The sequence below is a fragment of the Daphnia magna genome, linkage group LG4 (genome assembly GCF_020631705.1).
Source record: "Daphnia magna isolate NIES linkage group LG4, ASM2063170v1.1, whole genome shotgun sequence".
NCBI lineage: Eukaryota > Metazoa > Arthropoda > Branchiopoda > Diplostraca > Daphniidae > Daphnia > Daphnia magna.
This window is the reverse complement of record NC_059185.1, coordinates 220,049-247,345: the sequence shown is the minus strand read 5'-3', so window position 1 is coordinate 247,345 and position 27,297 is coordinate 220,049. Positions and strand designations below refer to the sequence as shown.

At 47.3% G+C, this 27,297-nt stretch overlaps 2 protein-coding genes across 2 annotated transcripts; both read left to right on the top strand.

The window, feature by feature from the left end:
• Positions 1 to 214: 214 nt before the first annotated feature.
• Positions 215 to 27,161, top strand: LOC116921551 (patronin). Its single transcript, XM_045172123.1, is given in 29 exon segments — positions 215 to 397; positions 13,156 to 13,251; positions 13,352 to 13,567; positions 13,669 to 13,881; positions 14,224 to 14,468; positions 14,604 to 14,722; positions 15,123 to 15,245; positions 15,903 to 15,980; positions 17,043 to 17,231; positions 17,729 to 18,309; positions 18,576 to 18,885; positions 18,974 to 19,281; positions 19,587 to 20,114; positions 20,364 to 21,287; positions 21,290 to 21,313; positions 21,315 to 21,365; positions 21,367 to 21,690; positions 21,829 to 22,083; positions 22,171 to 22,407; positions 22,484 to 22,676; positions 22,791 to 22,877; positions 23,120 to 23,200; positions 23,496 to 23,579; positions 23,785 to 23,853; positions 24,185 to 24,301; positions 24,705 to 24,809; positions 25,024 to 25,113; positions 25,185 to 25,467; positions 25,572 to 27,161. Coding segments are annotated over 29 exon segments (6,195 nt in total). The 5' UTR covers positions 215 to 277; the 3' UTR covers positions 25,717 to 27,161.
• LOC116921554 lies at positions 2,041 to 7,563 on the top strand. Its single transcript, XM_032927885.2, is given in 5 exon segments — positions 2,041 to 3,016; positions 3,018 to 4,409; positions 4,411 to 4,485; positions 4,487 to 4,558; positions 4,560 to 7,563. Coding segments are annotated over 5 exon segments (4,560 nt in total). The 5' UTR covers positions 2,041 to 2,443; the 3' UTR covers positions 7,008 to 7,563.
• Positions 27,162 to 27,297: the final 136 nt, after the last annotated feature.

Here is a 27,297-nt window from a genome sequence, read left to right as displayed (position 1 = left end):
GAAAAGGAATGAAAAGGGGAAAAAAAAGGACGGAAGGTTCCGGATGGAGGCGCCAACGGGAGCATACTTCCTCTTTCAGTTTGGCTGTTATTTTTTTGGGTTGTTTTAACATACCGCTTTTACGTTTCACATGGAAGATGACGGAATTCTTCCTTCATTTTTGTTACCTCTATATTCCACAGCTGGGCAACGGATAACCGGCCAGTACATCGAAGGAAAGCGTCTGGTTAACTTCGCGTAGTTTTCGTTTCCCAACCTCAGCCAGCCATTTCGGGCGATGTCTGAAGAAAAACCACCCGACGGGTTTTCTGGGATACTTAATTACCTCAAGTGTTGTTGTCGACGCCCAGCCGATAGCCGAGCTAGTGCGCCAATATTCCACACTATCTGGCAACCGGTTAGAATATATCCCAAAAACTAAACTCATCCTTCCCCTTTAGTTATTATTATTTATTCATTTTTTTTAATTTTTTTTTTTGCTTTCTTTATTTTCTACCATTTTAATTTTTTTGTCTGTTACCGGTAATGAGACCAACCGACATTTCCGGTCAATCGAACGCTTAAGGCAATGGCCAGGTTCCCGCCGACGAAAAATTATTCTTAAAAAAACAAAACAACAACAACAAACAGATTGTTGAAGTGAACGCATACATCTGTAAACGCGTTGTTCGGCTTAACGAGATCACATTTTGGACCGCCGAGTTAATGGTCGCCTCCGTGGATGTGATGTAATTTGCGTTTGTCGTTTTTGTGCTTGTCTCTTTTTTATTACGGTGAAAGTCACTAACGTCCCGTAACGTTACGATGCGCAACACGACGGCAGTGTCATCAATTTTTTTTTTTTTTTGTCTCCGCTACTTTTTTTTTAAGTTGGTCCCGTGTGTTTTCTTTTTTTTTTCTTTCTTTCTTTACCATAACGGGACCGACCTTTTTTTTTGTCTCATTTTCGGTTGCGGGCTCTGCCAGGGGAACCATCTGGTCCTTTCTGGGATTCGTTTGACGCGAGCTATTCGTATGCGTACTCACGGCCATTTCATTTTTATTTATTTTTTTTTTTTTTACACCCTGTCTTTCCTGTAATACAGGTGAAGCAGCTAACCATTTTTTATGCGTGTTAAAGAGTCTTTCGATCGCATGAGTTCCATGCCGGAACACAAATAAAATAATGCCTTACCAATGGTCGTAACGGCGGTTTACACGTTTGAGATGGAGTTTGTCGCAAACGAGTCACCATGAATAGCAAATAGTTTACATTTTGCAAATCAGACGTTCAATTGGTCGACATTTATTGTTATTTCTTTCGTGTACGCATAAAATTGACGCTGTGTGTGTGTGTGTGTGTGTGCGCTGTACAACCGCATATGGTATCGTGATGATGTCCAGCCGGACCAAGCCCCCCCCTAGGATGTAAGATCATGTTCTCGCCTGATCATGTTGTGTGTTGTAGGGCAGCCACCTGTTCGAGCCGATTGTGCGTACGCGCACGCACACACCGGTCGTACAGTAAAATTGGTTTGGTTGGTGATCGGTCAACGATCGAGATTACGAGGGCAGTAGGGCAAGCGCATACAGCTTTCGCACGTTTTCTTTCCTTTCTTCCTTCTCCTCCTGCTGCTTGAGGTGCACCAATTCGTGACAGGTTTTTTGGGGATTTTTTTTTTTTTTATGATGTGGTGGAAATTCTTTTGTTTCGTCAGTTAGCCAAGAAAGCGGCCGTCCACTTATTCGACTCAAGTGGCGACTCAGACAGTTCAAATGGCCGTGTCTACTTGAAATTTTCACAGACCCGAAACTGTCGCCTATTTTATTTTTTTTTATGATATCCCATCTTGATCATTGCGTTTTCTCTTCGAATTTGACGAAACAGAACAGACGGTTGTTTTAAAAACAAATTATTTTATTTATGATCATGTTGTTTTTCTTTTTGGTTTGTTTGTCTTCGGACGAAAAGAACTTGAAAATGCGCAACAGCTGGGCGGAGCCAGTACGTTGATCTCCCCCACCTCCCCCCCCCCCTTCCCTCACTCCACATTATTTGCCACCACTGTTATACTACCACTACTTGGACTGGTTGAAAAAGATGTTGCGTCAGTTGCTTTAGGTGTTCCATCCTAGTCACAAGTGCCTGCTCGGTCTTCTCTCTCTCTCTCTCTCTTTCCCCCCCTCCGTTCTCCATTGTATTTTTATTTCTCTATCTCCTATGACTCCAGGCGGTGGATAGTTTGAATTCTTTTTTTTTTTTTTTAAATGTACACATCGGTGTGAGTGTTGTTTTTCTAATTCTCCCAAACGAAGTGGAATGCCCTGGCGGTGGAGTGGAACCGTTGCGGATGGATGTGGCCCAACGGCTAGGCTCTGACCTCTCAAAAGAAACGCTTGCCTTTCATTTAATTGAAAGAAGAAGAAGAGAAAAAGACCAACAAAGAAGAAGAAGAAGAAGAAGATGGGCAAAAACAGTAAAAAACGTAAAGGCACCTGGACGCCGCATCCGATTGACGGAAGTAGTGAAACGACGTCGGGTCCTGCCGGTCACACGGATGACGACGGCTTCTTGGACGACTCGAGGCTGATGAAAGGAAAGCGAAGAGTGGACGATGCGTCGTTGAAGAGGAGGAAGAAGAAGAAGAAGAGGAAGGACACGATCAACAATCAGCCGGCCAACAATACGGCGGCGCTGCGCCAGCTGCTGGGCGACAGTTTCCCACGTCGCAAGCGCTCGCTGCACTTCAATCATTTGCATAACGACGAGGGCGAGGGCGAGGGCGAGGACGAGGACGACGAAGAGGAGGGACAAGAGCGCTTCGCCGACCTGTCGGATATAGTGGCCACCGATTGGCGAGCCGAGGCGCGCATGCCGCCGGAAGGGTCGGATTCGTCCGCCTCGGTCATGGAGGAGAACGACGAGGAGATCTACCAGTCGAGGAAACTGGTGATGCGTCAGTTGGTGATGAATCAGTTGAGCTTCATCCGGCAGCATTTCAGTGCGCACCAGGAAGTGGACGTGGAACGACGACGACGACGACGAGCCGCCCGACGGAGATGGCGAGCGACAGCTGGACCGCGATGGCGCCAGCGACGTCGACTCGTGGGCAGAAATGGAGGAGCGTTTCGCCGAAATTTACCAGCCCATACCGTACGACGTCGCCATGGATTCGTGGCGTTCCATGACCAAAGAGCAGATGCTCCAAACGGTGACTAGCCGCCGGCTTCGGTCGCGCATGAAATACATGAGCCGAGCCGAGATTCTCGGTCAGATTCAGACGCTCAAATTGGCGCAGGACCGCGAGGCGAGGCGCAAGAGCAAGAGCCCCGTTTACGAGGACATGTCCAACACCATTGGAGCGCAGCCATCTGGAAACAGACAGGCGGCCGACGTCAAGAAGAAGAAGAGAGTCAAAGCGGCCAAAGTGGCCAAAGCGGAACAGCAGCGTCAGCATCACCGTCACTTCCAAGCGGCGCCGCTCTATCAAAACACCTCATCTTATCAGGGACTGAGTTTGGCCGACATTTATCAAGCCAAAGTGGAGGCCCGTCGTCACGAGCTGCAGCAGATGAAGCACCAAAAATCGTCCGCCAGGGCGACGGCCCCAGCAGCAGCGCCAGCAGCAGCAGCCGGCCACAATGACGTCTACGTCACCAGGGCCATGGTGCACGCACCTCCGATTTCCGATGACGACGAGGACAAGCAGCGCTTCGTGTCGCGCTCGAGCATCCTCAACAAGTGGGGCACGCCCAGCACGGCGCAGGAAGTCAAATCCAAGACGGAATTGATTGCCCAGTTTTGGCGGCAGAGCGACTACATCACGACCGAGTACAGCCGCAGCCTGGGCGGCGGCGGCGGCGGCGGCGGCGGCGGCGGCCAACAGCAGGGCGCCAAGAGCCCGCCCGCTCATTCGTGTTCCTCGTCGTCGCCGTCGTCGTCCGCCTCGTGCCCGTCCGACTGCGATTGCTACTGCGACGGAGGCGACGGCTGCTCGGTGTGCTCCTGTTCCTCGTGCGGCAGCTTCAAAACGGTCAGGTCAGTGGAGAAGGCGGTCATCGTGACCCAGCCGGTCAAACTGGAGCAGCGGGTCGATGCGGAAGCCAAGGAGAAAGGCGGCGCGTCGGAGCCGATTGAGAGCAAAACCCCCGAACCGGTTCCGCTCAGTTTGGTCAAGCAGCGAAAGATGGAGTTTGAGCGGCTTCGCGTTCTCGAAGAGCAGGAGAACCGGCTCCAGGAGCTCGTCCGGCGCACTCGATCGGACGCCACCGCCGCCGGGCCTCCAGCCCATCGCAGTTGGCTGGATTTGGCGCAGCGTGCGCGCCAGCTGGAGGACAAGTGGAACAGCGCCAGACGGTCGGCCTCCTCGGCCGCCCACGCCATCTATGAGCCGGTGCCGGCGTCTCAGTTGTTGCTGAAGAAGGACGACCCACGATAAAGCCGGCCGGTCGAAGAACCCCAACCGGAGCAAGAAACGCTCCAAAGTCATCAAGCAATTGAAAACGCCGGATGCGAGAGAATTTAGAGTCCGAGACGCTGGATCCGCGCATTCGCCAGCGTCGACACCAGGAGCTGCAAGGAGTTGCTCAGCGACGCCGTTCACGCCGGCACGCAGACGCTGACCAACATTAATCTGGGCCTCATTTACGTGCCGATGGAGAGGCAGTTGGAACACGTCAAGGGGAAAGAATCGGCCAAAATAGTCGGACCTCCCGGCGGAGGTTTGATGACCCTCAAAAGGGATCGCTCGCAGTTGGGTGGTGGTAGCGGCGGCGCCACCACCACCACCACCACCACCACTGGCGCCATCACCGCCGAGCGTTTATCGGTCGGAGAGGCGGGCAGGTCGACCGACGAGAGCGAGGACGTGTTCGGCAGCATCGACACGTTGATTTTCGAGCCGAAGGCGGGCGGATCGTCTGCGGCGACGAAAGCCGAAGAGCTGGAAGAGGTCGAGGAGCGCATTGCCAAGCAGTTTGACTATTTGAACGATTACGGCTCGTGTCACGAAGGCGAGTCCAGCGACGACGTGGCCAAAACGACGACGACCGATTCAAAAAACGGCCGACGGGCAGCAGCAGCAGCGGTGACAGCAGCGTCGCCTCCGCGCAACAAGAACAACGTTATCGCAGGGGCAGCCGATTCGGCCTCCTGCGCTGCTGCTGCCTCTTGCGACGCCTTTGTCTCTGAACGCCAGTCGACGGCCGGCGACGATGACGACAGCCTGGCCAGCTTCAACAGCGCCAACTTTCAAGGCTTGCACATGCTGAAGGACATTCACGTCAGGATACGCAAGCAGCACGACGAACAAGACGATGATGACGACAACGACGACAACGGACGGATGGACAGCTCAAGAGCGTCCAAGTCCGAGAAGAAATCGGTCGTGTCCACCCTGGACAGCGAGAACTACACGAACGTGGACACGGACGCCAGTTGGGATTATTACCCGGACGGGTTGGCGGACGTGCAATCGTCGGCTGCCGACTGGCTGAAATCGACCGCTAAATCGGGCCAGCAGCAACCCAACTCGTTTCTGGCCGTGGGCAACCTGCGCAAAAAACCGCCCGAGCTGCCGACGGCCGATGACGAAACGGACGAGACGGCCAAGCTGCTCGAATCGCTGCGAATGGCCGAGGACTTGAACGTGTCCTCGAGCCTCCGGTTGATCTTTCCAGCCAAAACGCTCAAACTGTCGCCGGCCGAGGGGAACATTTTCACCGACGTGGTCCGTGACGGAGTGGAGAGTCCGCTCCAGTCGCACGTCTCCGCCGAGGACAAAGCCGCCCAGTCACTGGGTCAGCCGCACGACGTCAGTTTCAGTTTCAGTTTGACGCAAGAGTCGGAACAGGTTGTCGAGCCGGACGATTGCCGCACGTCTCGTGACCCTCTCCTTGCGCCTCCGGCGCTGCGCAAGCGGGACACGATGATACGCGAACTGAAGATGAGGTTGCGCGAGAAGTTCCATTGCGTCGGTGACGATGCGTCCACACCGCCCATCCTGACGGAAGGCGGCGTCGATCTGGCCCGTTTTCCCGAAATCAGCAAGAAAAAGACGAAGGTGATGAGCAAGTTGGAGTCCATCTTGTCCAGCTTCAACGCCTTGGCCCAGATGAAAGGCGAGGGCCGTGTCTATCGAACGGTCGACCAGCCGACGATGCCTTTCCCGGCCGAGTATTACACGAACGACGTGGATTACGAATCGCCCGCCTCCACCGGCAATGCCGAGGAAACAGATTTCCACTCGACGGGCTATCCGCATCACCTCCTCCAGCAGTCGATGGTGTTCCAGAAGGCGGCCAGCATGATGAGCGAGCCGACCATTTACGACCCGTCGCTACCGGATGACATTCCGCTCCACTATCCGGACATTCCTCATCCCATGCAGCCGCTAGATATTCAGTTCCACCACAACCACCACAACCACCACCAACAGCAACTGCTGGCCCGTGCGCTGCAAGATCACTACATGCTCGGGCTGGACCCGAGGCTGCGCGATTTCTACGATAATACGCTCTTCGAGCAACAGATGGAGTCGTATGCGCCGCACGAAGGCCTCTACAATATTTCGAATTCGCTGGAGGAACAAGAGCCTCCGCACGTCGCCCGGAAGGGCCGGAATAAAGAGGCAAAGCACCACCGATCCGGCCGCCGGACGAAGGAAAGAGACTCGTCGCCAGAGGGCACGGAGGAGGAAGTTTTGATCGATGCCGATCATACACCAACTTGGAGCGAGATGGACAGTCAGCTTTTCTCCGATCAGAAAGCGGCCGAACATTTGACCACAGCCGGAGCGTTCCATCCGCCGAACATGACCCACTCGCGCATGTCCCCTTACAACGACGAGTGGCTCTTTTGGGAGCAGTTGAATCACGTGCGCTTGACGGAAGCGGATCGTCGCCGTTGGGAGGAAGAGCGATCGAGGCGGATGCTCTTGTGGATTCACCACACGAGTCAGGCGTCGCCATCTGGTGCCGTGCCCGGTTCGCAATTGCCGCTGCCCCACTGGTGGCAGGTACTCGAATGAAAAAGTAACCCGTTAGCGCCATCTGTTGTCGCCGTCTGACGCTAGATGGCGCGCAGAACCGTTGTTGACATTTTTGGACGAAAAAACACAGCCGGGCGAACGGTGTTATTTATTTTCCTCCTCCTCCTCCTCCTCCTCCTCCCCTCCTCCTCTTCTTGTAGTTTGCATACACACCTGTCAAGTTGATTCACGCTCACGCTCGACTGTTTGGACCATTATGAACTATTTTTCATTTTTTTTTTAAATTTGATTCTCATCGAGTCTTTATCACGAACCATCTGCCCCCATCCCGTTGAACTTTAGTGTAGTTTGTTTTGTTTTGTTTTTACATTTTCAATGCGGTGACGGATCCTCCTACCATCTTCCATTTTGTAGCTTTCGTCACACCGACTGTTGTTGCGACATTTCCACTCGTATTTACTGTAGCTCGTTTGCCATCATTTCTAGTTTCTTTTTGGACCTTCTTATCTTTTTCTTTTCTTCTTCTTCTTCTTATTTTATTTTTTTTTCTCCAGCTTTTTTTATCTGCTATATTTAATACACCAAATCCACCGTTTTTAATTTTATATATTTTTAACCGCACTCCATGACAAAAGACCCTCCCCCATATCGAGAGAACCTCCTTACCTGGCTGTTTTATTTGGATGTGACATTGTGAGCAGAAGTGACGAATGTCAAAAACCTAAATTTTCTTTTTTTTTTTTAAATATATATTTATATCGCGTGCGCAAAGTGGCGAAGGGGACCCATTTTAGGCGATTATCGGTCAGGGCGAAATGTAGAGTTTGTGCCATTTTTATTCGACTTGATTGATGTCTCAAACTGTGCGTGTTTCTTTAAAGAGAAACAAACAAGTGACGGTATCTTGTTTATCATTTTGTTTAAAGTCCCCCCCCCCCCCGATTATTCGCGTCAGCCATTTAAATTGCCCGTTGTGTCGGAAGGTTCTCAGCTGACGACTTCCGGTTCACGGCCACTTGACGTTCGTAGTACGAAGAGAAAGAAAGAGAGAGAGAGAGAGAGAAATGTAAAGTTGTGTGGTTGCTGGAATTGCTGGAATCGGCGATGAATCATCGGCCAGTGTTGCATGTTTGATGGAACGACCTAGCGATGTATTTGCATATCTACCCAAAGAACGTCGGATGATTCCTGACTGGGGCCTTCTTGTTGCCAACCTCTTTTTTGTATTTTTTCTTTTTTGCATTTTCGTATTTTTTTTTTTTTGCAAACAGAAGAAAGAAACGTAAAAAGGAAAGAAAAAACGGCATGTTCCAGGTTTCTATTTTGTTTTGTTTTCGTTTCATTGCTGCGCATGTCGGCTAGGGTGATTCATCCGGCGGTTGTCGGAAGAGACAAGGAGAGGTTCCTTTCCACCGTGACGATGAACTCTGCGCCATTACAAGACACAATTTGGCGCTTGGCAACATCCAAGTTTTTCCTTCGTTCCTCTCCCTCAAACGATCTGCGTCTGTCCGATCGTTTCATTTTTGTTTTTTTTTCTTTTTTTTTTGTTCTTTTTTCTAAACCGCAAATCGATTCTTTTATCCCATTTTCGGCCGCAGCGGCCCCTCGTCTGAAGATGTTCCGACTCGCTCATCCTGATCCATTCACTAAATTATTGGTTAAATAACGGGCCAAGTCAAAGCGAACAATTTTCTCTCGTCAAATTCATCTTATTTTTTATTTATTTATTTATTTATTTATTTATTTTTTAGTGCCAAAAACGAACAGCCAAACAAAATGTTTTGAAAACCATTTTTCAAGTTAGCGCGTTTGTGTGTTTTCAGGTCGCTCTTCTCCGGCTTTCTCCGCGTTAACGAATTCGCACACATTGGTTAGCCATGACGTCATTGGCGTCGCGCGCACTTCTTTTTTTTTCTTCCTTTCCTCCACCCACTGGACACACACACACACACACACACACACGCGCTCTCTATCGCCTCACTCCACCTGTGCCGTGTCTTTCCCCCGCGGGCCAACTTGCCCAAAAGGTCTGAACCTCCTCACACGCCCCACGCATTCACACACAAAAGGAGGATAGAAAAGAGAGAAAAAAATGAGATAGGGATTTCGAATGGAACACAAAAACGGGTTTCCTCCAGGTCTCGTGTGTTAGTTGGTTACCTGTTGCCTTGGCCGTCGGTTGAGCCGTCATGTTTCTCTCGTGAGAACCGCAACCAGTTGTTTTTTGTTTTTTTCTTTTTCTTATTATTATTTGTGTGTGTGTGTGTGTTCTCGTTATCAGTCGTTATTGTTTTTGTTTTTTTGTGTGTGTGTCTTCGTCAAACTCTTTGCGGAATTTTGTGTGCGAAGTTGAAGAAAACGGACGATTCCGTTTGGATTGTTGAGTTTTAAAATTGAGCGCTGTATTCGGTGCGTGCGTGCCTTCTCAAGTCTCAAGACATTTGATGTTTCGTGTGAGGGACAACGCCCCTGAACTGCTTCTTCATCTAAAAAAACAAACAAAACAAAGTCGTCTCGTTCGCCTCCTTGTCTAACTCGAAACCAAACACGGACTTAAAATGGTGCAGTTGTCTTGGTTGGCATCTCTTCGGCCGCGTGAAGCCATGGAGGTGATATCGTCACATTTCTCTCTAAAAACTCTCTCTTTTTTTTTTTTATTTAAATTTTTAGTTTTTTCGCGTCTTCTTCGTTCTTTTCTTGTTGTTATTGTCTGGAACTTCGTTTTGTGTGTGTGTGTGTGTGTGTGTGTGTGTGTGCCACTGGGGCGTTTCGCCTAGCTGCTGCTACACGAAAGCGGCTTACATTTTGCTGTTGTTTGGCCGTCCTGTATCATTTGCATTTCTTTTGGAATGACAAGTCACTGCCGGCCAGAGAAGAGTCAAGGCCGTCAATAGAGAAATTTTCTCTTTTCATCTCGTCCTGGCCATGCTGGAGACAATAGGCCAGGAATCCCTTTGCCCTTATTGATGCACGGCCATATGTTGATGCAACTTCGTTCGTTCTTCTTGCTCTTCTACAGTTTGATTTCGTAAAATTTTAGTGTCGTTCATCGACTGGTTTCCACTCTGCGTCTACATCAGTCTGGCCTCGAATTTTTTTTGTTTTTTTCTTCTTCTTTTTTTGGAGGTTTTCTTTCCTATGTTTCACTCTCGCTGTCTCGAAAAAAGAAAAAAGGCCGGCCACCACAATAAGCTCCCGAAGGAATAGTTAATTAGTATTCAAGTCCAGTTTGCTGTCGGCTACATCTGACCCAACTGGTAAGGTAAACTTTAGAAGAAGGACAAAATGTGTTATTGAATTCGAAAACGAGATGTGTTGCATCGAGTTTTTTTGTTTTTTTTTCCCCATCAAGGTCCGCCCCCCCCCCTCCTACTTGGCGTATGATTTTTTTTTTTTTAATTCGTCTTAAAAGAAAAACGAAGACATTTCTTTGCGTGTTTAGATTAAGTAAAATTGAGAGAGGAAGACGAATTTCCGCTTGGTTTCTAAACATTTAAACCCCCCACCCCTTTCTCTCTGTCGCCTCCGCCCCCTGTCCCGTTTCTCCCTGCACTTTAGTTGGGAGGAGTTCATTTTAAATTTTTTTTTCCGGACTGGAACATCCTGAGTGAGATAGTCAGGTAAACTAAAGTACCTACGGGGGGGCTGTAGAAAAGAAAAGAAATGATGATGATGAGTGTAGGAAAACAATCGTTTTTGGCGTTCACTGGCTGGACGTTGTTCTCTGGGCCATCAAAGCGTTTGCTTTGTCGTCGGTGTTCCACTTGATTTGGCGAACATCGTCCAGACCATCTGACTTTGAAGAAATTTCAACAACAAAAAACAACTGAGAAAGAAAGGCTGTTCTTCCTCACGCTTCGCAGTAATCTATTGGTTATCGTAGTCTAGTTAAAGAAAAACTGTTCAACATCAACCATTGGAGCGTGTAAATTAAAATAGAAAAAGTCCCCCTTTTTTCTTGTTCCAGTCTTTCTCCTATTTTTGGGTGGTGGGAGAGAGAGAGAGAGACGAGGAGGCGATGGGACAACTGGATAATTCTGGCTGGGCTATGGGAATCCATGAATCGTGAATCCGGTCCTTTCCCCCCCTCACCCTAAAGCTTAGAGAGGAAGTGGGCAACTTGTCGAAGCTTGTCCGCCAGCCACTATGAAAGAAAAAAAAAACGAATTTTCATACAACAAGAGACGATGTTTTGTTATATCTGTGCGTATCGAAGCTTGGCGCGTTTTTGCTCTTCGTTGATTCCTTGCTGCAAAAGCTGCACGGCGCAATTGTTTTCTAGATTTTTTTTAGAAATCATTTTGATCTTTTTCAATAGCCCCGTTTGCTTGTTCACGAGAACTTTGCTGTTTGTGAACCTTCTCGGTTTTCTTGTTTCGCTTCCTCCGTGCAAAATGGCCGCCTCTTTGGTTTTGCCCGTTTCTTTCTTATCGTGTGTTCGACTAGTTGTAAATGGACTTGTTTACCTTAAAGGCGGCCATTGTGCGCCACGTCGTGTTTGCAACAGCACAAATAAAAAAGAGAGAGAGAGAGAGAGAAAGACTTGGATGTGAGATCATCGAGCCCAATTTTCCATCATCAGCCGATGACAGCAGACTCTATTCACGCTGATTTATTCCTTTCCATTCTCTTTTTCTTTTTTCTTATCTTTGCTGAAAACAACAAATTGAAAAAGGCCCCCAAGGTTCTTTTTTTCCTGTGCTGCAGTCGCATTTTGTTGGCTATTGCGTTCGGATGTAGCAGACAGAACGTGAATACAACACGCAGCAGGCGGGGAACTGTATCGCACTGGCCATTGTGTGTTGCATTGCAAACAAAAAGAGGTGGCTGCCAGAAACAGAAAGCTGAGCCTCCTGGCAAAGTTGGTGCAACAACAAATAAAGCCAAACTGGTTGTTGTTGTTGTTGTTCTTTCCATTTTCTACCTAAGCGCGTGGCGTGAACGTTGAGCAATGGCTTGGCCGCAACATTCCTCTTTGTTGTCTTTCCCTTTTTCTTTTTTTTTTCGTTTTAACCTTTTGCATATTTATGATGGGGCAACTCTCTCGCATGCGCATTAACATAGATCAAGAAATGAGAGATAAGTTTGGGGCTTCCCGCTGCCAACAGGCGGAGCCGTCGGCGTGCGAGTGCAAACGTTAAGCAGTGGCCTAACGTGACTCGATGAGGCCATTTTCTTTTTTTTTTTTTTACCTGTGCGTATGTGGGAAAGAAGAAAGAAAAGAAAAACATTTGGACATAACTGAACTTGCTGCTTGATTATTGTGGGAAATGCGTCTGATGAGTCAAAAGAAGTACGGCTCTTATTGGTTCATTGTGTGTGTGTGTGTGTGTTAAGGTTTGTGTTATCGTGTCGGGTTGCGACGTTAGCTAGTTCATCGTGTCTTTGTTCGACAATTTAAATATTGCTTTGAGGGTTTTGCCAACTGTCGCAATCAGACGGTGGCCCATTCAATCATAAAGCATCGATCATAAACTATGGACGAAAAAATGTGTTGGGAGTCGGTGCGGTTTGCTATTCAGACAGCGGGGCTTTTAAATATGCCGGCTCGTATTCGATGCACAGTGCCACTCCTTTGCTCATTCATCTGCATATTTTAATTTTTTTTTTTTTTTCAAAGGTGAAAGTGTCACCGTGGAGGTTCGTTTTTCGATGGAAATTAGACACAGAAAGAAAGGGAAGAATCAGAGACGATAGATCACGAAATTTTCTGAGGGTTTTTCATTTTGGCCTGGAAGATCATGTCAGGCACGCAATTTCAGATTCCAGGGAATGCCTCCTGGAAGAGAGAAATGTATAAAGAGTGAAGCCGTTGTTGCCATCCCTCTTTTGTCGGCTGAGCCATTCATTGCTGCTCATTTGCTCCTCTACCGAAAAAAGACAGGCGGGACTCCCGCTGCCTTTTTTTTTTCTTCTCTTTTACAAAGATGAACGACCATTGAAAACACAAATTTTGTTTTTATTTTTTTCATTCCATTTGCCTCCATGATAGGACTAGAAAGTGAAACGTTTCGCCTCTCTTTTATTTAATTATATTAAATTTCATTTTTGAAAAAAAATCAGGCACATAATAACCAGTTGTTGAAGAATGTCGGTGCCTTTTGTGAAAGATCGTCTGATTAAATATGTTGACTATAGTTTTGCTCACATTCCGTACTGTTTGTTTGTTGTGAATTGACCACAGGCCAAGCAGAGGGCGTCCGTGCAATGGCTTCTATCCAAAGCGTACAGTCACCAGGTGCCCGAAGATGTCAAGGAGCCGTTCTACCGCGACGTCGAGGTAAGTTGAAGAAGAAGAAAGAAGAAGAGAGAAACGAGAACAAAAAGAAAACAAGAAGAGAGAGAGAGACTATGGTTGACGCGAAAATGTTGTCCAACAGGATCAAGAATATTTGAAGCCATCTGTAGTGCACGCGCTGGCCAATGCCGAATTGTACTGCCTGGCCCTGGCTCACATCTACTCGGATCCGAATTACAGCCAGCTGAACCACTGGGGCGTGATCCAGGCGCTGGCCAGGAAGGGCGTCTACGTGGCCGAGCCGTCCGACGTGGCCCTGACGGAGACCACGCTCATTCACACATCACCACTCCGGATGGTAATTCAATCAGCATCCCATTTGGCTTGATTGTTTGTTCATTGCCTTGTTTCATTGTTTTTTGTTTCTTGTTTTTGGTTTGTTGTTTTAAAAAAAAATAGAGTGCTCACATGGCCGTCATGGAAGGCATCATGAACCTGTTTGTCAAGGAAGTCGTTTCGGCCGAACGGGTCGTTGCCGCAATCAGGAGATTCGCCGAGTTGGACGCATCGCAGACGCCGCCACCCAAAGAGGCTGAACAGGCTCTTCTCCTCTGGATCACCAAAGCCTGTCAGTCTCTCAAGAAGCGGCTGACGGCCGAAGTCGATGGCCACGTAAACAATTTTTGTTTTTTTAAATCAGTAACGATGTGAAAAAATAGGTGGGCGATCAAGCGCGTTCGGGAGGGGGGGACGATTGTTCTCGCGCTGATCAAAAACCGCCCGGCCAATCAGTCGCCGTTAAAGCCCCGAACCCCTCCCATCATTCCCGTAAATGGGCACGAAGTGAAACGACGATTCCGCCCACACACGGAATATGAATACAACACATCATATCGTTTTATTTGATTTTTTTTTAGGGTTTGCTCGTTTAGTACATTGTGTTCCATGTTCACTTCTTCTTCTTCTTTCTTTAATGATTTTTTCTTTTATGGATTTCTATCGCACCGCCCGCAGGGAGAGGACGTGCCGAACTTCCCCGAACTGCGCGAGTTGGGCGACCTCAGCGACGGGATGTCTCTGCTCGGCCTGTTGGCCTTTTACGCTCCGGACTTGGTCGATTGGACCCGCATAGCCACCAACGAGCCATTTTCCATGGCCGACTGCCTCTACAATCTGGAACTGGTGCACAAATTTTGCAGCGAGTCGCTACCCAACAATATCTTTCACCTGGGGCTCGAAGACATTGTTTACATGCACAGGTAACGTGCGCACGTCTAAACGACGTCGGAACGAACATCGAAGCGTATTTTCAAAAAAAAAAAAAGAGCCAAATGAAATGATATCAAGTTAAATATGGGCATTAATGTATCTATATATTAATATGATTTGGCCAGTTCGGTGAGACAAAACGTGTTGGCCTTTCTGGCCGATTTGTTCTACATCCTGGAAGTGCGCCCAGCCAAGTGTATCCGGCCCCCCGGATTGATGCGCGATCGTTTCCCCGTCAATGAAGGTAAAAACCAAAAAAATCATTTTCGGTCAATTCTACCGTTATGTTGTCCCCATTCTTCTCTTTCTTCTTCTTCTTCTTCTTTTATTTTTTTATTAACTTAAAAAGAAAAGAAAAAATATGTGGGATATTGTTGGTGTATTTGGTTTTCGGTGTTGGTGGCGACTGGTCTTGTCTTTTTTGGGGTTTTTTTTATAGTTATTTTTAGATAAAATAGGAAATCTTTTTGTTTCATTTGTGTAACTTGACTCGGTGGAGGGGGGGGGGGTGAAGGGAGGAATTTATTTTTTGTTTTTGGTGTTGGTGGTTTATTGGCTATCTCTTTTTATCTTCTTTTATTTGGCCGTTCCGTCCGTCTTTCTTCGCTTTTATTTTTTCCCTCAACATCTCACGTCGTCATCAGAATCTACTCCTCGCACATCCGATGCGCATTTCGGCGGCCAACTGTCGTCGCCATTGAGGAAATCGTTTCACCGTCGGACGAGTTTACAGCCGCTGATGAAATCCATTCCCGATTTACGGAAAGGTATCCCCCATAAAAATAAAGATCCAACTCATCATCGACTCTCTCTCTCCGCGAGAAGAAATTTTAAAAAACAATTGCGCACCCAATAACCTTTTGCATCCACATAAAAAAATGTATCGTCCCCCCTCCCGTTTCGTAACTAACAGCAGCAGCTCCGAACGTATGCCATTTTTAGTCTTAATTCGTTCATTATTTCGAGGTTACGGTTTCTTAAAACATGTAGTTGCATGGATAGAATAACGTCAATGCATCTGCTTTATTTTTTTATTTCTTTAAAACCTAAATTCTAAACGGCATTTTTCTTTTGTTTTTTCGTTTTGTTTTTTTTTGCGTTTGAGTTGAGACAATGCATGTGCACCTGATGTTGTTTTGCGGTTGTTCACCTTGGCGCTGATTGTTTTTCCGTGTGGTTCGTGCACGAAGGAGGGCAGTCCTCTTTTTTTTCTTTCTTCCTCTACTTGTTTTTTGTTTTTTGTTTTTTGGCCCGGCTTGTTTTGATTTCATGCTCGAAAGAGAGAGAAACAAAAAAAAATTCGGGGTTTGTTTTCGGGATGTGACAAGGCAATCTTGTCTGCAGAATATTGTCATTACCTCGATTGAGTTGCTAAATTTAATTAATTATTTTGTGGAATTGTTTCCCTCCTCTTTTTGATTCAGGTGGTAAGAATAACGTTATCCGGCGGCAGGGATCATTGCAAGAGCGCGATCGAACAAAACGCCAAACCGTCCACGAAGGTAAAACAAAACAAAAACGATTATTACCATCATAACCATCATCATCAGTTACACACACGCACACACACATACAAATGCAATCTGTTAAGTATTTTTGGTTGAGAAACAGTTGAATGAGAAAAGAAAAGAGAAGAAACAACACAATAGAATTGGATGGAATAGGAAGAACGTGAATGGCAGGTGAACGGCCATCGGGTTAAGCGAATGGACGGATGGATCGGAAGGCGTCGACATCCGATTTAATATTCACCTTAGTACCGAAGCCGACGTAGCTATAAACGCGTGCCTTTTTTTAAATGTCGATCGAACAAATCAGTTGGAATTCATTTCCAGCACGACCTATTGGAACGGCAGGCGAGATGAGAAAGTAAGGGAGAGTTTCAACGCAGACAAGAGGGAATAATCAAGATAAGATGGATTGGACTTCAAGAACGGATGAAACGCCCTTGACCCGTTCCATGTCCCATTTATTTTATTTTTGATTTATTTTTTTGATTTTGATTTATTTATTTATTTATTTATACGATTTTTTTTATTGCTTTTTTCCCTGTTGCGCGTTTGTGGTGTGCGTTCTGGTTTCTATTATGTGTCTGCGTGTGTGTGTGGGAGGGGGGGGACAGTCTCCTCTCTTTAAAAAAAAAAATTTAATCTGTGTGTGTGTGTGTGTGTGTGTGTGCACACCGTTCGGGATAAATGGGAGCTCACGACAGCTGCACAACAACGCCCGGGCGTGTGTTCGATCAGCTCAATCAAACTTGGCCGTCTAGTGGCGCTGTTCGGCCCAGTGATTGCGTTTGATTGCTCCTTTTATGGGGATGGGTTTTATCTGTACTGCTGCGTGCAGCTTTAAAAAAACAAAACAAAAAGAAGAGGGAGGAGAAAGATGATAACAGAAAAAAAATAAATAAATAGATTGTCTGGGGAAGGGGGGGGGGGAGTTGAATTTCGAAAGTATTAAGACCGGCTTTTCGATGGTTGAAATTTGAAACTGACTAACCCCAAACCAAAAGTTGAAAGAAAGAGAAAAACAAATAAAACAAAAACAAAAAATACCGAAAATAGGCAGCGATTTGTGGACGCGGAACAATCTTTATCCGGATTGGTGGTGGCCGTGCCAGCACGGACCGACCGATCAGTGCCATTACTGCCGGCCATCTTACGCCACCTTGTGGAGCCACCATGCTCATCGGCAGCAGCGAATGCACAGACACCAACACACAGCGATTGATGTGATGGAACAGGGGAAAACCGGTAAAAATTCAACAAAACCCAAAAAACAAAAACAAAAGACGCACCATCGGATGTCGACGTATTTATTTGGACTTGTCCGTCTTGTCTTGCTCTTTCAATTTTAAGTTTTCCATGACCAGTCGAAATTGAGTTTTGCGTGCGATTTTATTTATTTCGTTCACTCGATTCGTTTCATTTTTTATCTTTTGGCGTTTGCGTTTGCGTTTGGACTGATTGGTGAATGTTTAACTGGGGCCACAGACAGGACGCACTGACAGGCCACAGGTTTTTTTTTTTTTTATTTCTTTTCCGTTTAGAACACATTTGATTTTACGTCGAAAAAAGAAAAAGAAAAGAAGAAATAGAACAAAAAAAAAGAAAAGAATGTCCAGCACGATCGATTTCTGTTTGTTTATTAGTTTCGAAGCGGTTTGATGGCCATCGTTTGAGCGTGCCTCTTAGTTTCAGATGGCAATTCAATAACTAGTTCAATGATTCGACTTGTTGTGCCTGCGCAGCCAACAGTTCGCAGATTGGGACGGCCCAACTGACGGGGTCGCCTCGCAGGCGGATGGAACTGGAGCACACGCCGACGCAGCAGCCGGACGTCGGCAGTGACGAGTCGTTTGTCGTGCACCGCGGCAAAACGGTGCCGACGCTGTACAACGTGGTGACGGGCGTGGAGGGAGCCACGCCCCGGGGCTCGCGCGTGGCCGCCATCAAGGAGCGCTTCAACATGGACACGAAAGCCGAGGAGCGAGGCGAAGATCGGCCGTCGTCGGCGTCGTCCGGCCCGGCCGGCGTCCCCTCCAACTGGGAGGATCGCAAGTCCGGGACGAGCTACGCGGGACGCCGTTCGCGACGCAACTCGGTCACGGACGACTCGCACCTGACGATCGAGAACTTCGGAGGCAGCCAGGACAACCTGTCCATGTTTGGCCGCAATCCCGACAAAGAGCCGGTGACGTTGCAGCAGTCGGGTCGGCGGCCATCGATCGATGCCTTCACACCGGACTCGATCCCGCCCGCAGCCGGAACGCCCTCAACGCCGGCCGGAGTCAACTATTGGAGGAGGAACAATGATCGCACCCGTTCCCAGGTATTATTTCCTCTTTTGTTTTTTGTTTTTTGTTTTTTGGTTTTTTTTTTAAATCTTTATCTCGGTCGGGACAACAACAACAACATAAAATATGCCATTACCGCATCCGCCATCTGGAATCGGTGGTTTTCCCGCCATTCTTGTTTGGTTTTCTGTTTTATTTTATTTTTTGAACGCAAGATAACAAAATAAAAATAAAATGGGATTCTGTATCAAGGCGGAAAATTAAAACAAAAAAGAAAATGATGTCATTTGTGAATGTGTAGGAAAACCTGTCGGACTACTTAATGGACAACCGTGACGTTGAAGAGCAGCTGGATCGGCGTTCGCGGGCCAGCAGCCCCACTTACAGCAGCATCAGCAGCACGGCCAAGAGCGGCACCAACAATGGCAATAAACAGTTTGTCATCATTTCGGCGTCCAACGCGCCGGAACCGGCCGACGTCTACGAGGAGACGCGCCTCAATTTGAGCCGCGCCACCAACTTCGCCGAGCTGTCCAAACTGCGCGAGAGCCTCGGCTCCAATTCGGCCATCAACATCGTCTACATGCAGCAAGACAAAGACCCCATCCAAGGTTGGTTGTCTCTTAATTTTTTGTTTTGTTTTGTTTTTTTCGATTTGATATCGATTTGATGTCGATTTTTAAAACGGCTGATCGATAGGCAAAGTCGGATCGCCCGTTTCGCAACACGGCCGACGGGTCAGCGAGAACCAGCGCAAGCACGGCGGAGGCATCACCATCGCGGAGGCCATGTCGTCGACGTCGTGGGACCCTCAGACGCCCGTGGCCGACAAGACGGACGGCCGCCTGGAGGCGCTGACGGCCGACGACATGAACTCGGCCGCCGACCTCTACGGCATCCGGCTCAAGATGGAGGAGAAGCGCAAGCGGATCGAAGCCGACAAGCGCCAGCAGGAGCTGATGGCCAGCCGCCAACGGGAAAAGGTCGGCAAGGCCGCCTTCCTCCAGGTGAACACGACCTCACGTTCTGTCGCTTAAAGATCCTTCCTTCTTTCCCCCCTCCCCCTCCCCCTCTCTTCTAATCAATGACCCATTCAGCTGGATAACAAACCGTCTAATCCTAGTGGATGTGTTTTGCACACACACACACACACACACACACGTTGAACAAGAGTTTTGTGGTAGTCCATTTTATTTTTTGTGTGTTGTTTTTGTTGTTGGTAGCTTCGTTTTGATTTAATTTAATTTATTCACGCCGCTGTTGCACCTTTTCGCATCTCCTTTTTAACACTGTGCTGGCATGTTTTGATCAGGCGGTGGCCAAAGGCAAAGGCAGCGCGGACGGACGGGACGGGCACGCCAGTCCCGTCGATTACTATAGCGCCATGGAATCGCCTTCGCGGCCCCACCATCCGCCTGTCGCTGTCCAACAGCAACAGCAGCCGCACCATCACGCGCATCAACTGCCGACGCCCGACTACGAGTTGGCCGATTACGAGTTTAATCAGCGCCATCCACAGCCGGCGCACCATCCGCATCACGGACTGCCTTACGATCCGTACCGCATGGCTCATCCGGCGCAGCAGGCGTCACCCATGAACGGCAGCGGCGGAGGCGGCGGAGGCGGCATGGGGATGGATCCCAATCAGCAGGGCCAGTTTTACTTGCACGAGCCGTCGCCGACGTCGCGACGCACTTGGGGCCAGCCGCAGCCCATCAATGCGGCACCGCCACCGCCTTCCATGGTGTACCGACCGGACGATATGCTCGGCTACGGTATGCCGCAGCAACAACAACAACAACAACAACCCAGACGAGCCCAATGGGGTACACCCCAACCGGTAGGTTTGATTTCGTGATTTTTTTGGCTTTTTTTTTTTTAAATTTGAATTTGAAATTGGCAATTGAATTATTTTATTATTTCATAACAAAATGCACGGCCTGGGCGGAATTTTCGTTCGTGAATAATAACATGCACGGCATGACCATTCCTTTCCCTATCAGTCCCACCCTCCTCCTCCTCCTCCTCTGATCGACTAATCAACTAATCAAATTGTCCAATTGTGACCTAATTTTCTAATGTTTGACAGGTTAGAGCGATGATGAATCACCATGGCTACATGATGAACCCCAACCAGGGCAATTACATGGATGCGCACGGACCTCCGCAGGGCTACGTCATGCCCACGCCGCCTCGCCATCCGATGGACAATCCGTACGATGCGCAGCAGCACTATTACGCCAACGGGTCGCAATTCCATCAGCCAGAGCCGCAGGATCCATATTTTTACAGTCCGGCGCGCACGCAGCCGCCGCATTTGATGCAGCAACCTCCCCAACAGCAACAGCAACAGCAACAGCAACAACAACATCATCATCATCAGCAGCAGCAGCAGCAACAAGCACCACCACCACAACACCAACAACAACAACAACAACAACAACAGTCTCAATCACATGTTTATCAACAGGGTTACGGTGGCCCTCCGGCTGCCGGGTCGCCCCGCGGTTACAATCAATCACCCCAACATAATTATCCGTCAGCGGCCGATCAGAGGGCGCCGTTCCGGCTTCATGCCCCCGAGCCGGTGGCGGCCGAACCTGTGGTCGTCCGTTCCACGGCCCAGCCCAAAGCAGCCGAAGTTCCCGAACTGCATCGAGGATCCGTCCAGCAACAGCCCAAAATGCAGCAGCCGGAGCAGCGCTGCCAATCGCAGACCCTGACCAGACCCGTTCCGGCCACGCGCAATATAACGCCCGTTCGCAGTAGCGTGCCCAGCAATGGTGGCCAGTCTTCGTCGTCGACCTCGGCGGCTGGTTCCCCCATGAGCAGCGGAGGCGTTTTCCACGCGGCTATGCCAACGCCATCTATCGACGACATGGAACCCCAAAACGTGTCGTTCATCGAGACGCCGTCGGCGCTGGCCAGCGAAGGCACCGACGAAGGCGATCTCCAACTGCCGCGTCGGCTTCGAAATCTCAACATCACCTCGGGCAACCGGACGTACAGGATCCCCCACGAGGCCACCCAGTCTTCCGCCGCCCCGTCCGGCCCTGTTGAAAACGTTCCGTTCCAGTCCGAGCCCGAGCCCGAGCAGCAGCAGCAGCCCCGTGTCGCCTTCGCCGAGCAGCGCCTATCTGGCACCGCAGGCCAATTCGTCGGGTTCCGAATCGGCCGACGAGGCGGCCGTGCTGGACGAGGGCGTCAAGACGGAGAAACTGAAGGACAACATCGAGGCCGATCGGGGCTTCATCATCACGTTCGACGACGTGGCCACGGGCCCGAAAAGACCTAAGCCTCAGCTGGGATCGAAACGCCAACCGTCGCCGAAGAAACTGTCCAATTATTCCGCACCGCCCGAGACGCCAGTGTCCAGCTCGCCGGCCTACAATCACAACAAGGCTGGAAGCAGTAGGGTAAAGAAACTCATTCCGTATTCCGGCCTTGGCTTTTCAATTTGGCCTTTCCGTTTGATTAGACGTTCACGCTCAATTCATTTCCATTTGATTTGAAAATCCCCCCCCAAAAAAAAAAAAAAAAAAAAAAAATTTCAGGAAGGAAGTCCTCGACGATCGCTGTCATCGATGGCCCGTGAAAACCGCGACGACTATTCGCCCTTCACGCCCGACTCGCGCGACTCTGGCTTCGGTCAGAACAGTCAGGAGGAGTTGAAGCTGTTCAACATGGCCACGGCCGTACCGGGCACGTTGCCCGGAGGCGATCGCAATCTGCGCGATTATGATTCGCAGGATGACGAACCGGCTCCGACCGGCCTGGTCATCGGTGACGAACTTGTGAATCCCGATCCGGTAATGAGGGAAAATGGCGAAACGTTCAAAGATTTCCTCAAATTTGGGTCTCTTTCAAATGTGATTTGATTGCGTCCGTTTTGGCAGGAGGCGCTGGACGAGATGGAACGCAAAAAGGAGAAGATCCTGATGCAGTCGATGAGGCGCAAGCAGCAACAGGAGGAGCTTCGTCAGCGCAAGGAGCAGGAGGCCCTGCAGCGCAAGGAGGAGGAACGTGCCAAGGAGGAGGAGAAGCAACGCAAAAAGGAGGACGAGAAGGCTCGACGGGCCATCATTTTCGAACAGTACAAGATCAAAAAAGCCATGGAGGAAGCGGAGAAAGAGGTGCGACATTGCCATGTGATTCCTCGGAATTTTTAAAAAATGACAATTTAAAACGACAATTTAAAACCAAATGTAGGGCCGTCCGTACGAGATGCCGGATCAGATGGGCTCTAAATCCGGGCCGAAGATGAGGCCCAAAAGCAGCACGCCATCCCGGCCGCGTCCCAAAACGATTCACGTCGAATCCGGACCGTCAGAGTCGTACACGTCTCGCACCGTATCCACCATGGCGAGCAAGGGCAAACGAGGATCGGGCAACAATCTTGCCGGTTTGTTATTTGGAAATTCCTCCCCCCCTTTTCATTTGCATTTTGATTTTGATTTTTGAAGTGAAAAAAACAAATAATAATAAAATATGGGTCTTTCTGGTTTGCGATTTTTAGAAAACCGGAATGATTGCCGAGGCGATGGAGTCCGCGGATCGAATCCCGCTCTTAGCCGACGAGGTTCCAATTCGAGTCTGCACGGTGGTAAGCGTTTGCGAAACATTTTTTTGTCCTTTCTCGTTTGGTTTTTCTTGACGTTGTTTAACATTTTTGGTTTTTTTATTTTAACCGTCAACGTCAAAGCACGAAACATTGTTGTTTTCAAATCTTAGTATCATCAATTATTATTATGTATTTCCCTTTATTTTGGGTATTTTTTTGGGTTTATGATTTTTTGGTTTTAAATGTTCCCTTTCTTCTGCTGTTGTGTTCGCTTTTATAAATAGACTCTCAGACACCTAATCGATATCGGACTATGGAGCGAGGACATTCGGGCCGCAAGGATCTATCGGTCCCGAGATACGGACGTAAGTTTTTGTGTTTTATTTCAAATATTTTTTTTTTTTATGCGTAACGTAATGCAACCCGCCTGATTTTTTTTTTTTTTAATTCCATTTGCTGTTTGATTTTTATTCAACATTTTTGATTTGTTCGTGAATGACAGACATTAACATTTAGAAAAGCCTATTTGTATATTAAGCCTTTGCTGCATATTTCTTTATTTTGCTCGTCTTTTTTTATTATTATTATTTTTTTTAATGCTCTCGTGATTGGCTTGACGTCATTTTGATGTGAATGTTTTTGGCATGTGACGCGCTGTAGAATCCGGAGGCAGCACTCGCAATTCTCGCGAGGATTTGTACGGATCCCGTAATTATCGCGGCTCAAATTCGTCCCTCAATGACGGTAGGTTACCCTCCCCCCTTTTTTTGCCGATCGTGATTGTGTTTTGTATCCTGCTTGCTGTTATCGCCACGATTTTTCATTTGTTCATTTGTCTAAGCTTTTTCTTTTTTTTTTTAAACTATTTTATTGGATTTTGATTTCATTTGTTTCGCTTTTTATTTGATTTCATTGATTTGATTTATTTTTTCGATCTGGACTATGACAGCTGAATCGTACGAAGGGTACCATACGCCATTGGTGCATTCCGGCCGGAAGGGTAGCGGTTTCATGACAGGTAACATGACTCATTTGGTTGTTGTTGATGAAATGGCTGACGAAACATGGTGACATGTCTTAAAGAAAACGAAGGGCAACATCGAGGGTAGTAGCCGAGACACAACACATTTCAAATTCGAGACACAACACATTTCAAATTTGACTATTGCATCTGATATTCAGCTTCAACTGCTTACATTTCAATCTATTTTTTTAAACTCTTTTTTTTTTAAACATCTCTTTGGCTTTCTTCATTGTGATCTTTTCTTTTTTTCCAATTGGCTTTCATTCTATCATCTACGCTCGTCTTTCTTTTTTTTTTATTTGGTGATTGGCGGGTTGTCTTGTAGGCGGTCGACAGGCGGAAGCGACCGTAATGGCGGCAACGGCGGCTGCGGCCGCAAGGCCGGCCGTCCGCACTAGCAACATGATCTTGCGTCGTAGTGGCTCTCTCATGGATTTCAACGGTGAGCTGCTGCTGCTTTTCTTTCAACTAACCATTCGGCTTATATTTTTTTCATTTTTGTTGTATAAACTGCCGTCTGTTCACTCCTTTCCTTGTGTTTGGAAAACGCTTTCAATCGGCACTAGGGTTTTTTAAATGGCGCAATCAAAATTGTTTTGAGTTTGTGTGTGTGTGTGTTTCTGGGTTTCTGGGTGAACTAGATCGTTTACAACTAAAACAAGACGTTTTTGGACACGTTCACATTTTATTTTTTCAAATGTCTTTTTGATGAACGTTTCGTTTTTGTTTTTGCCTTACACCTTCCGGCCTTATACCTTCCGGCCTTATCTAATGGACCTTCTTTTTTTTTGCCTCTCTTTCGACCTTCGTCTATGATTCCTTTCATGTTGCTCTTGTGCTTCTAGATGGGGATGCAGGTGTGGGTGGGAGGACCAATCCGCCGTCCCGGAGAATCTCTCCAGCCGTCACGCCCACCTCCACACCTTTCCGCCGGTTCCCTTCGCCATCTGGTACACATTTGCGTCGTGTCTCTCGTTTCATTTATTTTTCTTGTGTGCTCTTTCACGAAACACAAGCCGTTGATTTCGTTGTTTCGCCTTGTTTGGTCCTCGCTTGCACGGATTTCGCTTGGTTAACCACACGATCGCTGCTCGTGTCTCTTTAACGTCGTTGTGTGCGTGTTTCAGCCATTTCAATTTGTTCATCATCCTTTGTACGCAACAGGTCCGGGATCTTTACCACCTGGCCTGGTTAGTAAGCGCCGCGGTTTCGACGATGGCGCTAGTGATGTTAGCTCAAATCAAGATTACATCGGTACGCTTGAATTTGTTGTTGTTGTTGTTGTTGTTGATGCTGATGCTGATAGTTTGGTGTCGATCGTTCAGGTCCTCGATTGTACAAGCAGCCGGCGGCTCGTTCCAACCGTTCCATCATTTTGAACGCGGTCGAGTATTGCGTCTTCCCCGGCGTGGTGAATCGCGAGGCCAAGCAGCGGGTGCTCGAGGAAATCACACGGTCGGAGAGCAAGAATTTCCTCGTCTTGTTCCGCGACGGCGGCCTCACCTTCCGCGCCCTCTACTCGTTCAATCCCGAAAAAGAAGAAATCATCAAAATGTACGGCACTGGACCGAAAATGGTCAACGACACCATGTTCGAAAAATTCTTCAAGTACGAACGTTTTTACATGATTATTATTTATTTATTTTTATTTTTTTTTAAATGGTTCATTTTTAACATTAAAAAACAAAAATGGGCATTTGTCGATTCGACAGATACAATTCCGGTGGCAAGTGTTTTTCGCAGGTGCACACCAAACACTTGACTGTCACGATCGACGCGTTCACGATCCACGCCGGCCTGTGGCAGGGAAAGAAGCAAAGCCTACCCAACAAAAAGGATATGACGTTGGTCATCTAAAAGCGAACAAATTCAAATTCAAAAATAACAAAAACAAAAAGAAAAAAATCGGGAATGAGAAAAAACAAACAAATGAAACAAATCTGCGTGAATAGCATTTTTCTTTTTTCTTGAACAAGATGAACCCGCAATTCATCAATCGTTTTCTTGAGCTGTTCGTATTGGCCTTTAGTTATGACACGGACTTTAAATTGAAAAAAAAAAAAAGGGGGAAGAGATTCACGCAATCAAATGACCCAAACATAATCAATCGGCGTTTTTTTTTTTTTTTTCGTCCGTTTTCCCGTTTGTTTTACATTGTTTGTTTGATTTTTTTTTGTTTTCGGCTAACCCCTCTTTGACATTCCTATTAGCTAACGTGATAACCTCGCTGTATAGGGATCGCCAGAGTTGAATTCACCGTCACGTTCGGCAAAAATAATGGATGAAATAATGTTTGTTTGTTTCCCCTTATCCTTTCTCTTACTTTGGTCTTTGCTCCGTTGAATTTTTTTTTTTTATTGGTCCCCGCTCCATCTCCCCGCCCCCCTTACTTCATTATGACCACTCGAAGAGATTAACCCGCTTAACCTAGCGAAATTCAAAATAAATAAAAAAAAAAAGTCGATCGTTTTTTTTTTTTCTCTTTCCAAACTCAGTTTGTTTCATCCCTATTCAGCGCCCTCCTTTTATCATAGTGTCACCCTCCATTTTGTTTTTTTTTGGAAAGTAACTCTCCAATCGCGCGCTCTCCTATAACCGCGACTGCTAACTGATGTGTCAACTGATTAGTTATTTTGCCCTCACAAAACCCGCCCTCACATTTGATCCAGTGCCGTAATTTTAATTTTTTTTTTCTATTATTATTATTTAAAAAACAAAACAAAGTAGAGCAAATGGCAATTGTTTTATCGATTTTTTCTTTGCGTGAGTCGTGTAGTGGAAGCTGCACATTTGATAAGAGAAAATGTAACAGCAAAAAAAAAAATTTAAAACAATTGAGAGAAAAAAAGAAAATTAAGCGGCTACGCAACGGAAGGTTGGGATTAAGTTGAGGGACGTGTTTGCTGTCAACTGTAAATAGCGTTGTGTAGTTGTTAAGCGTTGGCCAGCAAATCAACCGTCAAAACATTACAGCTTTGAGCCATCATTTTTTGTTTTCTAAGTTCTTATCTCTTTATTTTGTCCTATTTTATTGTGTTGCAGTTATTTTTTTTTTTTTAATACCCCTCCCCTCCCCCTATTTTGTTCTTAATATCCTCGCCACTTGTTCGCTCCAACCCCCTTTTTGGCTGTTCCTCCTTCTTTTGTAGTTCACGCATTTTTTTTTTTTTTCTATTATTTTTTTAAAACGTCTTTTTCTAACGAACTTACCCCGCCTGCCCGTCACGGGCTTTATTCTCTACCTTCTCCATCCATATGTGCAGCAGCTGCCAAGTTCAATACAATAACCAACATGGAAATAGTATTGGCTTCTGTCTATTTTTTTATTATTATTATTTTTAAGTTGGGGTCATACAGTATAACAAAGCAATTCGTTATTACTTCATTACAACAACGTGCAATCAAAATGTTGTATTTTTTATTCTATACTTAAAACTA